We start from the raw sequence: 12,084 nt of genomic DNA, 5'->3' as shown, positions 1-12,084 counted from the left end.
CGTCGTTGATCACTGTTGTGTCATCAGCAAACCTAATGATGGTGTTGGAGTCGTGCCTGGCCATCCAGTCATAGGTGAACAGGGAGTACCGGAGGGGAATGAGCACGCACCCCTGTGGAGCTCCAGTGTTGAGGATCAGTGTGGCAGATGTGTTGCTACCTAACCTCAACACCTGGGGCGGCCCGTCAGGAAGTCTAGGATCCAGTTGCAAAGGGAGGTGTTTAGTCCCAGGATCCTTAGCTTAGTGATGAGCTTTGAGGGTACTATGGTGTAGAACGCTGAGCTGTAGTCAATGAATAGCATTCTCACATAAGTGTTCCTTTTGTCCAGGTAGGAAAGGGCAGTGTGGAGTGAAATAGAGATTGCATCATCTGTGGATCTGTTTTGGCGGTATGCAAATTGGAGTGGGTCTAGTGTTTCTGGGATAATGGTGTTGATGTGAGCCATTACCAACCTTTCAAAGCACTTAGCCTTTAGCTCGATGTGGATGTTGCCTATAATCCATGGCTTTTGGTTGGGATATGTAGGTACGGTCACTGTGTGGACGACGTCGTCGATGCACTTATTGATGAAGCCGATGACTGAGGTGGTACTCCTCAATGCCATTGATTGAATCCCGGAACATATTTCAGTCGGTGCTAGCAAAACAGTCCTGTAGCGTAGCATCCACGTCATTTGACCACTTCCGTATTGAGCGAGTCACTGGTACTTCCTGCTTTAGTTTTTGCTTGTAATCAGGAATCAGGAGGATAGAATTATAGGTCAGATTTGCCAAATGGAGGGCGACGGGGAGCTTTGTATGCATCTCTGTGTGTGGAGTAAAGGTGGTCTAGAGTCTAAAAATGTGGTAAAACTGATTTCAGTTTGCCTGCATTAAAGTCCCCGGCCACAAGGAGAGCCGCTTCTGGGTGAGTGTTTTCTTGTTTGCTTATGGCCTTATAGAGTTGGTGGAGTTCGGTCTTAGTGCCAGCATCGGTCTGTGGTGGTAAATAGACGGCTACGAATAATATATAATAATATATCATGCATATAGCCTCTGTTGTTTAATTGTTCCTTTTTTGGGGGGGTGGTTATCGAGAGCTGGAGTTTTTCCTGGTCTAATATTGTGCTCAGGCAAAACTATGGGCCCTACGTGTGCGCCAATGACTAAAGGAAACGACACAACAAAGCCTATGAGAACCTGATGAAAACCCTATTATTATAAAATGACAGTGCATGTATGAGGCTGGTGTAATGGCCCCAGTTCTATGAGTCTCTTACTTCAGAACCTCCTGTATAATCTTCATCTCCTGCTGCTCCAGTTCACTCATCACGTCTGCTCCATCTGTGAGACACTCAGGCAGGGCGCCTATGCACACAGGAGGGGAGCATTAGAACAAATAGTTTTGGACCGGTGTAGGCTCATCGGTGCCATTGTGCCAAGTGTGTGTGTGTGTGTGTGGGCACACCCGCATGATGGAGTAGTGTGTAAGCTGGTACGGTAGGCAAAAAAATCCAGTAACTTTCACAAATCAGGAGGGAATACGCAAGAAATGCGGAATCCTCCAATCAAGACATCTGCTAAATCTGAATATGTTGGGAAAGTTACCAGATTTGTTCAACCCTAATTAGGACTTGTGTGACAACAGTGAAAAGGTGTACCATTTCTCTCTTTAATGACCTGCAGCGCCTGGAGCTGGAGCTCCATGTTCTTCTGCACCATGAGAGACCTGAACATCTGGAAGTCGTCTGTGGCCAGGACGGGCTGGAATACAGTCTGTACAAAAGGTACAGTTAATAATAAGCATGAATACTGTTCTACATCTGCTAACCATCTTGACAAGTCCTATGAATTATTCATATTTGTACTTGTTTCTTTGAGTTCTCTTTCTTCCTCTCTCGGTCTCTGTCCTGAGGCCTACATTATGTGCCTCCTGGTAACTTAAATCACAACCGAGGTCTTTTTCTGGGCCAGGTATGTCCCAGAGGGCACTGTTGGCTCTGAGACTAAGTAACACTCTTCATCAGGAATAGCTCCATCGAGCTGTTCCTGTATCTCACTAACCCGATTTAGGCCTGGCCCACTAATCTGCTCATAGATCAGGTCTACCTGAGCTCCTGTATGTTTAACAGTCTCAGGTTCACAACACCAGCAGATGGAGGAGAAACAGAATGCATCATTGTGTACCTGAACTATTTCCTATTATGTATTTTTATGCAGGGCCATGCATTCTTTGACCATGGAGTTGAACATGATGGGGCATGCTCCTCAGTCCATGACAGGAGGATGCATTTCGAGAAGATCTAGGCTGAACGTTATCTTGAATGTTTTTTCATGAGAGCACACCCAATCCTATCACATTTCCCCACTCTGACAGTTCATATTCCCTACCATTAGTAGGAAGGTAAAGGGTCGGGAAAGGTGTGGATTAGGCTCAATGGTGATAAGGTCCTCAGATTCAGACCTCGGGGAAATGCTTCAGCAAGCTAATTAAGTAGTATCACAACCCCGCCCTAGTGGGCGGTGAACTGTCAAAACAGTCGGCATGGAGACAGCAGGTAACAGCATGAGCAGAACTGAAAGGAGCTTGCCTTCAAGTCCTTAATATGTAGCCTACCTTTCTTCACAGGTAGTTCAATCTGTACCTTTCTTGTTCTTGATTGCTTGCCATGCAACCGAAGTGGCCTGGTCAAGCAGACTGACCGATGCGCTCGGCTTGTTCCACCAGGCTACAACCGAAGGCCCATTTCATAAAATCAGTAAACAGGTCTCCAGGATAAGTGAGTATTCTTGCACAAAAATAAACACTGTAAACATTGTTTGTTTATCTACACACTTCAAATGTGCATAACCTAGGCATACTTGTAGTGCAAGAAAAATAGTTTGGGATTTATCCCAGAAACCTGGTAATTGAGTTTGATTAGATAGGGCCCAAAGTTAAATTGTAACAATATCACAGAGAGTCCCTGTAGAAACCCATCCCATAGAGTTGTTAAACTCTGGCACTGTCCACTCCTCCTTCCTGACCTGCAGCATACCACCCTGCATACCACTGCTGGCTTGCTTCTGAAGCTAAGCAGGGTTGGTCCTGGTCAGTTCCTGGATGGGAGACCAGATGCTGCTGGAAGTGGTGTTGGAGGGCCAGTAGGAGGCACTCTTTCCTCTGGTCTAAAGAAAAATATCCCACTGCCCCAGGGCAGTGGTTGGGGACTCTGCCCTGTGTAGGGTGCAGTCTTTCGGATGGTCGTTAAATGGGTGTCCTGACTCTGAGGTCATTAGAGGTCCCATGGCACTTATCGTAAGAGTAGGGGTGTTAACCCTGGTGTCCTGGCTAAATTCCCAATCTGGCCCTCAAACCATCACGGTAACCTAATAATCCCTAGTTTACAATTGGCTCATTCATCCCCCTCCTCTCCCCTGTAACTATTCCCCAGGTCGTTGCTGCAAATGAGAATGTGTTCTCAGTTAAATAAATAAAACTTGGTTAGCTTCCAGTTCAGTGCAGACCTGAACCTTGTCGCGCTTGGCTTCATCAAAAGGCAACTAGGCCTTTGGGATGTCAAAGAGCTCATCTCTACTGTCAGAGACGTACTGTGTATTACATTACTTGATGAGTCATCACAAATTAACTCCGTCATTACATTGATGGTGCATTAAATGAATTGTCCTGAGATGGAGGCTATTGAATTCCGCCCAGATACAGAATATATCGTTCAGTGTGGCCAGAGACCAAAAAAAGAGACCAATAGCTGGCAAGTTCCCAGCAACCATTAGACATCATCATAATACAAATCCCCTATATATGTCATCACAGCAGGCATTGACATAATGTTATTTTTAGTGAGAGTCTTTAATGCTGTATCCAGAGAGAGCTCTTGCCCTGGCCCAAACATAGACCTAGGTATTTTCAGAGCAATGGTTTACATTTTCCTTCCACTGACTTGTGTAAAGCACTGAAGGATATGTAAATATCTTGATGTTCTGTTCTCAACCCATTTGTATTGTAAAGGTGCACACTCATCCGTCTACATCTACGTAGCTGGCATAATTTGTGGCAGTGTATAGGAAAGATGATCGAGCTTACCTGTAAGGTTTTGGACTTGGCAAAAGGAGAGGAGCATGCCTCCAAAAACTGCTGCTCATCGATGCCAACCTCTTGCATGTAGGTTTCTAACAACTTCTCCACCTGAAAGTAAATGTAGCTCGTTGCATCACCGTTTTCCAGAGACAAAACATTTGATGTTAAGACACTGACAAACTCAGCCATTCCACATCTTGATTCAGGACTAATTTATGGAATTGCAGACGCTTCCAGAATATGTCTATTTAAGATACATGTGTAACGATAAATCATCATAATAAGAAACCCAATGCATAATAATGTTGCAAGCCATTCCAAAGACTGTAGCTAGCTACTCACCAAATGCTTGTACTGCTGATGGATTTCTGTATAAGTCAATTTATTTTCATCTTCGTCATCAAAAACTGAAAGAAAATGCAAAATTGGTCAACTATGCAAACTTGCATGCATAATATCTGAATTAAACAAGTAGGGTGACACTGCTTATTGACATAAATTCTTAATTTACATTTGAGCCATTTAGCAGATGCTCTTACCCAAAGCAACTTACAAGAGAAAATAGGGTTAAGTGCCTTGCTTAAAACTTCTTTGGGATAGGGGGCGGTATTTTGACATCCGGATGAAAAGCATGCCCAAAGTAAACTGTCTGCTACTCAGGCCCAGAAGCTAGGACATGCACATGGATAGAAAACACTCTAAAGTTTCTAAAACTGTGAAAATAATGTCTGTGAGTATAACAGAACTGAAATGGCAGGCGAAACCCCGTCGACAAACCATCTCCAAAAAAACAAATTTATCCTACCACTGATTTCAATGGCTGGCTCTTTTATAATAGGGCGAAATCGTGCCTGATTGCAGTTCCTAGGGCTTCCACTTGATGTCAACGGTCTTTAGAAAGAGTTTCAGGCTGGGTTTTGGAAAAATTTGCCAGAAAGCGTTGTTTTTCTGGGTTTCTCCCATTTTGGCTGTAGTGTTTCGAAGCGTGTGAATAAGAGCACATTCTTTGGTATTTCTCTCCGGTAAAGACAATAACGATTCTCGGTCTTAAATTGTATTGTTTATTTGCGTATTAGGGTACCTAAGGATTGATTATAAATGTTGATGGACTTGTTTGGATAAGTTTATTGGTAATGTTTGGGATTCATTTTGTATGCATTTTGAAGGAGAGAAAACGAGTGGATTATTGACTGAGGTGCGCCAGCTAAACTGAGTTTTTATGGATATAAAGGAGTTTATCGAACAAAAGGACCATTTGTAATGTAACTGGGACCTTTTGGAGTGCCAACAGAAGAAGATCTTCAAAGGTAAGGCATATATTATATCGCTATTTCTGGTTGAAAATGATTTGTTAAAAATTATCTGTCCTCAGATAATCGCATGGTTTGCTTTCGCCGTAAAGCCTCTTTTAAATCTGACATGGCGGCTGGATTAACAACAAGTTAACTTCTTCGAGATAGGGGGCGCTCTTTTAATTTTTGGATAAAAAAACGTTCCAGTTTTAAACAAGATATTTTGTCACAAAAAGATGCTCGACTATTCACGTAATTGACAGCTTTGGAAAGAAAAAACTCTGATGTTTCCAAAACTGCAAAGATATGATCTGTGAGTGCCCCAGAACTAATGCTACAGGCGAAACCAAGATGAAGTTTCATACAGGAAATGCCCCAGATTCTGAAGGCGCTGTGTTCCAATGTCTCCTTATATGGCTGTGAATGCGCCAGGAATGAGCCTGCCCTTTCTGTCGTTTCTCAGTATTTGTAGGCATATCATTGGAAGATTGACCATAAGAGACTACATTTACCAGGTGTTCGCCCGGTGTCCTGTGTCGAAATTATTGCGTAATCTCTAGGTCCATGCGCGTTCCATTTCTTCAGAAGAGAAAGTCAACTGCCACGAAGGATTTCTCATCGATAGATATATGAAAAACACCTTGAGGATTGATTCTAAACATCGTTTGCCATGTCTCTGTCGATATTATGGAGTTAATTTGGAAAAAAGTTCGCGTTTTAATGACTTAATATTCGTTTTTTTTCTTACCCAAACGTGATGAAGAAAACGGAGCGATTTGTCAACACAAATAATTTTACTTTTTGTAAAAACTGAACATTTGCTATCTAACTGAGAGTCTCCTCATTGAAAACATCTGAAGTTCTTCAAAGGTAAATGATTTTATTTGAATGCTTTTCTGGTTTTTGTGAAAATGCCTGCTGAATGCTAACGCTAAATGCTACGCTAAATGCTACGCTAGCTATCAATACTGTTACACAAATGCTTGTTTTGCTATAGTTGAGAAGCATATTTTGAAAATCTGAGATAGTGTTGTTAACAAAAGGCTAAGCTTGAGAGCTAGCATATTGATTTATTTTCATTTGCGATTTTCATGAATAGTTAACGTTGCGTTATGGTAATGGGCTTGAGGCTGTAGTCACGATCCCGGATCCGGGATGGCTCGACGCAAGAAGTTAAGCTTTATTTTGATGTATTGCACTTGTGATTTCATGAAAGTTGAATATTTATAGTTTGAGTATAACAGAACTGATATTGCAGGCGAAATCCTGAGAAAAATCCAATCAGGAAGTGACTCATATTTTGAAATATTTGTGTTCCTATGCATCCCTATTGACCATTGAAAGGGATATCAACTAGATTCCCTTTTCTACGTCTTCCCTAAGGTGTCTACAGCCTTTAGACGTAGTTTCACGCCTTTATGTTGAAGAATGAGAGTAATCGACCACATTGCGTAAGTGGCCAGCTGATGGCTCTCAGTGTGATTCTTGCGTAAAAGAGAGAGGTAGCCATTTTTCCTCCCGGTCCTACTGAAAAGCCAACTGTCCCGGTTGATATATTATCGAATAGATATTTGAAAAACACATTGAGGATTGATTATAAAAAACGTTTGCCATGTTTCTGTCGATATTATGGATATAATTAGATTTTTTTCCACGGCGTTGTCGTGACCGCTATTTCCGGTGGATTTCTGAACATAACGTGACAAACAAACAGAGGTATTTTGGGAATAAAAAATTATCTTTATGGAACTAAATGAACATTTACTGTCTAACTGGGAGTCTCATGACTGAAAACATCCGAAAATCAAAGGTAAACGATTAATTTGATTGCTTTTCTGATTTTCGTGACCAAGCTTCCTGCTGCTAGCTGGACATAATGATATGCTAGGCTAATGATATGCTAGGCTATCGATAAACTTACACAAATGCTTGTCTTGCTTTCACTGTAAAGCATCATTTTCAAATCTGAGACGACAGGGTGATTAACAAAAGACTAAGCTGTGTTTCGCTATATTTCCCTTGTGATTTCATGAATATGAATATTTTCTAGTAAGATTATTTGACCGTTGCGCTATGCTAATTAGTGTAGTTGATGACAATTATCCCAGATCCTGGATGGGTAGTTCCAAGAGGTTAAGTGTGCCTTGAATTCTAAATAAATCACAGACAGTGTCCCCAGCAAAACACCCCCACACCATCACACCCCGTGCTTCACGGTGGGAACCACACATGCAGAGATCATCCGTTCACCTACTCCGAGTCTCACAAAGACATGGCGGTTGGAACCAAAAATCTAAAATTTGGACTCATCAGACCAAATGACAGATTTCCATCGGTGTTACGGATACAGTTATCCTGTGTCTGTGTGTATCCTGTGTGTGTGTTTCTTTTCTCTCCTTCTCCCCTCACAGGTGAAAGTCATCACTCCCCAATCAATCATCAATCAGAAGACACACCTCCTCCTATTTCCTGACCTATCACAGTTCCTTCCCCATGGTTTAAAAACCCCATCATTTGTTTGTTCTAGAGCTCAGCTCAGCTCAATCTCTCTGTAATGCCATGTCTGTAGGTCTCTGTGTTTCACTCTCACTTTGTGTCTTAACCTCTCTTTTGTTTAAAGCACTTCATAGCACTTTGTCATCACCTGTGAGTTATTTTTGGTTATGGTATTTGTTTGTTGCTGGTGGGAAAAGGGGGAAACCAAGACAAGTCGCCCATGGGCATACACTACCCGTAGGTGAACTTTGTTAAATACACTAGTTAGAACTGGGCGGACCACCCACTGTATTTTTGGTTAGTTAGTTAGCTGTTGTTAAAGTAGGCTAGTCTAGCTTAGGGGTGTGTTTTTGTATACTTATTGTTTCTTTCCTTGGGTCCAGCTCAGCCCCTTTTCCTGCTCCCCCCCATTACCGTGTGTTTATAAATAAACCTAGAGTTTGACGGTAGATTTCTGTTGTCGTGGTTATTTCGTTCACACTTTTACTTTGTCACAATAATAATTTGCATGAGTTATGTTACGGGTCTCATTACCATCCCCCCTAGACCGTCGGGCCAAAAGGGATTCGTAACAATCGGTCTAATGTCCATTGTTTGTGTTTCTTGGCCCAATCAAGTCTTCTTATTATTGGTGTCCTTTACTAGTGGTTTCTATGCAGCAATTTGACCATGAAGGCCTGATTCACACAGTCTCCTCTGAACAGTTATTGAGATGTGTCTGTTACTTTAACTCTGTGAAGCATTTATTTGGGCTGCAATTTCTGAGGCCGGTAACTCGAATGAACTTATCCTCTGCAGCAGAGGTAAATCTGGGTCTTCCTATCCTGTGTTGGTCCCCGTGAGAGCCAGTTTCATCATAGCACTTGATGGTTTTGGCGACTGCACATGAACATTTCTTCTTTTTCGGACTGACGGACTTCATGTCTTAAAGTAATGATGGATTGTCATTTCTCTTTTCTTATTTGCGCTGTTCTTGACATAATATCTGGCATGCAGTGGAAACACGCCCCCCTCATAGAGAGAGACAGCTAAATGGGAGCTCTCACATCTTTCAACATGTTTTTTTACAAAAGGATAGATTGAGTTAGATAAACTTGGCAGGTACATATGCAGGATGCTACTCGCCACAGCATGGCCTTCGCTCCAGACCAAAACTCCAAACCTATTTGCAGAAGATCAGTCTGTCCCCGATGTTTTTCCTGGAGAGAAGTGGCTTCTTTGCTGCCCTTCTTGACACCAGGCCATCCTCCAAAAGTCTTTGCCTCACTGTGCGTGCAGATGCACTCACACCTGCCTGCTGCCATTCCTGAGCATGCTCTGTACTGGTGGTGCCCCGATCCCGCAGCTGAATCAATTTTAGGAGACTGTCCTTGCGCTTGCTGGACTTTCTTGGGCACCCTGAAGCCATCTCCACAACAATTGAACTGCTCTCCTTGATGTTCTTGATGATCCGATAAATGGTTGATTTAGGTGCAATCTTACTGGCAGCAATATCCTTGCCTGTGAACCCCTTTTTGTGCAAAGCAATGATAACGGCACGTGTTTCCTTGCAGGTAAACATGGTTGACAGAGGAAGAACAATGATTCCAAGCACCACCCTCCTTTTGAAGCTTCCAGTCTGTTATTCAAACTCAATCAGCATGACAGAGTGATCTCCAGCCTTGTCTTCGTCAACACTCACACCTGTGTTAACGAGAGAATCACTGACATGATGTCAGCTGGTCCTTTTGTGGCAGGGCTGAAATGTTTTTTGGGGGGATTCAGATCATTTACATGGCAAAGAGAGACTTTGCAATTAATTGCAATTCATCTGATCACTGTTCATAACATTCTGGAGCATATGTAAATTGTAATCATACAAACTGAGGCAGCAGACTTTGTGAAAATTGATATTTGTGTCATTCTCAAATCTTTTGGCCACGACTGTACACGCTGGCCCAACTTCTGTTGCTAGCCCCAATTCTGACTTGTGCTCTGATATCTGCTTCACTGATTTCTGCTCTCGTAAAAGCCTGGGTTTTCTGCACGTTAACACTAGAAGCTTATTACCTAAAATGGATCAATTGAAAGTGTGGGTTCACAGCTCCAATCCAGATGCGTTGGTCATTACTGAGACGTGGTTAAGGAACAGTGTTTTGAATACTGATGTTAACCTTTCTGGTTATAACCTTTTTCCGCAAGACATATCTTCCAAAGGTGGAGGAGTGGTAATCTTTACCAAGGATCACCTTCACCTCAGTTGTCTCTACCAGGTCTTCCCCAAACAATTTGCTTTGCTGGTTTTAATCTCTCTGCGCACGGAATCTGGTAGCGGGATGAAATTCGACAACATACGGTGATTGCTACATAAATAGTCATATTAAACATTCATGAAAATACAAGTGTCTCACATGTTTCGAAAGCTTAGAATCTTGCTAATCCAACTGCGTTGTCAGATTTAAAAAAGGATTTACTGCGAAAGAATACAATGAGATTATCTGAGGATAGAGCCCCATAAAAAAACAACTATTTCAACTAGCACAGGCGTAACAAAATCAAACTGCAATAAAATAAATTGTTTACCTTTGACGATCTTCCTCTGTTTGCAATGGGGCGGCAGGGTAGCCTACTGGTTAGAGCGTTGGACTAGTAACCGGAAGGTTGCAAGTTCAAATCCCCGAGCTGACAAGGTACAAATCTGTTGTTCTGCCCCTGAACAGGCAGTTAACCCACTGCCTGTCATTGAAAATAAGAATTTGTTCTTAACCTCTTGCTCCTACCTGACACGCAGGCGTCCCATCTAGACATCTGGAAATGCAAATGTGCTACGCTAAATGCTAATAGCACTCGTTAAAACTCAAACGTTCATTAAAATACACATGCAGGGTACTGAATTAAAGCTACACTCGTGAATCCAGGCAACAAGTCAGATTTTTAAAATGCTTTTCGGCGAAAGCATGAGAAGCTATTATCTGATAGCATGTAACACCCCAAAAGACGCGCAGGGGACGTAAACAAAATAATTAGCATAGTCGGCGCTACACAAAACGCACAAATAAAATATAAAACATTCATTACCTTTGACCATCTTCTTTGTTGGCACTCCTAGATGTCCCATAAACATCACTATTGGGTCTTTTTTTCGATTAAATCGGTCCATATATAGCCTAGATATCGATCTATGAAGACTGTGTGATCAACGAATAAATTAGCGTTTTATAACGTAACGTCATTTTTTTAAATTAAAAAAGTTGACGATAAACTTTCATAAAACACTTCAAAATACTTTTGTAATGCAACTTTAGGTATTAGTAAACGTTAATAAGCGATCAAATTGATCACGAGGCGATGTATATTCTATAGCTGTACGTCTGGAAATAATGTCCGGGTAAATCTCAACCAAAATATGTGTTTTCTATCCACACATAATAATCATATGCATATACTATATTCCTGGCATGAGTAGCAGGGCGCTGAAATGTTGCGCGATTTTTAACAGAATGTTCTAAAAAGTAGGGGGTAGGAGTAACAGGTTAACTGACTTGCCTAGTTAAATAAAGGTGAAATAAAAAGTCCCAATGCTCATTGTTACACAATGAATGGTTTTTTGTTTGATAGAATCCATTTGTATAGCCTAACACGAAACATTTTGTGAACCGCTTGTGTCGTGAATTCTGTCTCATTCCACTTTCGACAACACATTAGAGGTAAATACACACACAAAACGTGACTTTTCAAGTCATGTTTGGTTTCATTGCAATCAACTGGTTTGTTTGTAGCACAACCAAACCTGATGGGTCATTTCGTGGGATGTATTGACTGAAAGAAACCGATTTGAAGACAACAAGTAATGACATTGTGTACCAATGATTTGCCCGCTGTTTTGTTGATTGACTGTATTTTAACCCAATAACCACTGTTAGTCTTGAAATCTAGCTGGGTAGATAGCCAATGAGCTGAGGTAAACTGCAATATGTAATGTTTATGTGTTGGAAGACCAACCCATGTAGTAAACTCTGGCGTAAAGAGGTTAATTCGCCATTGACAATTCATACCGGAAGGAGCAACGCATGTTGCGCACACAATTGTTTTGGTAAAGCGCATATTCAGCTGTTTATATATATCAATCAGTATGGCGACTAAGTCCGGAAAAGCTAAATAAGTCTAGATATACAGATGTACACACAATTTTATAAGAAATTGATCGAGGACAATTCATTTAGCGATTCCCAAATGGAGGAATATTTTTTGAACGGAGA

The 12,084-nt window shown here is 41.7% G+C and overlaps 1 protein-coding gene across 5 annotated transcripts in view; it reads right to left on the bottom strand.

Moving 5' to 3' along the window:
* LOC118369814 (cilia- and flagella-associated protein 36-like) overlaps nucleotides 1-12,084 on the bottom strand; it is a 34,657-nt gene that overhangs the window by 8,694 nt on the left and 13,879 nt on the right. For all 5 annotated transcript variants that reach the window (XM_052498668.1, XM_035754526.2, XM_035754529.2 and 2 more), the window contains 4 exons: nucleotides 4,401-4,465; nucleotides 4,065-4,166; nucleotides 1,642-1,756; nucleotides 1,261-1,348 (listed from right to left, as the gene is read on the bottom strand). In XM_052498668.1, the coding sequence (XP_052354628.1) occupies nucleotides 1,261-1,348; nucleotides 1,642-1,756; nucleotides 4,065-4,166; nucleotides 4,401-4,465 (370 nt within the window). The remainder of the gene's footprint in view (nucleotides 1-1,260; nucleotides 1,349-1,641; nucleotides 1,757-4,064; nucleotides 4,167-4,400; nucleotides 4,466-12,084) is intronic.

This window comes from Oncorhynchus keta, chromosome 36 (genome assembly GCF_023373465.1).
Source record: "Oncorhynchus keta strain PuntledgeMale-10-30-2019 chromosome 36, Oket_V2, whole genome shotgun sequence".
Classification (NCBI taxonomy): Eukaryota; Metazoa; Chordata; class Actinopteri; order Salmoniformes; family Salmonidae; genus Oncorhynchus; species Oncorhynchus keta.
Note: the sequence above shows the minus strand (reverse complement) of the source record. Positions and strands in the feature narration are given on the sequence as shown.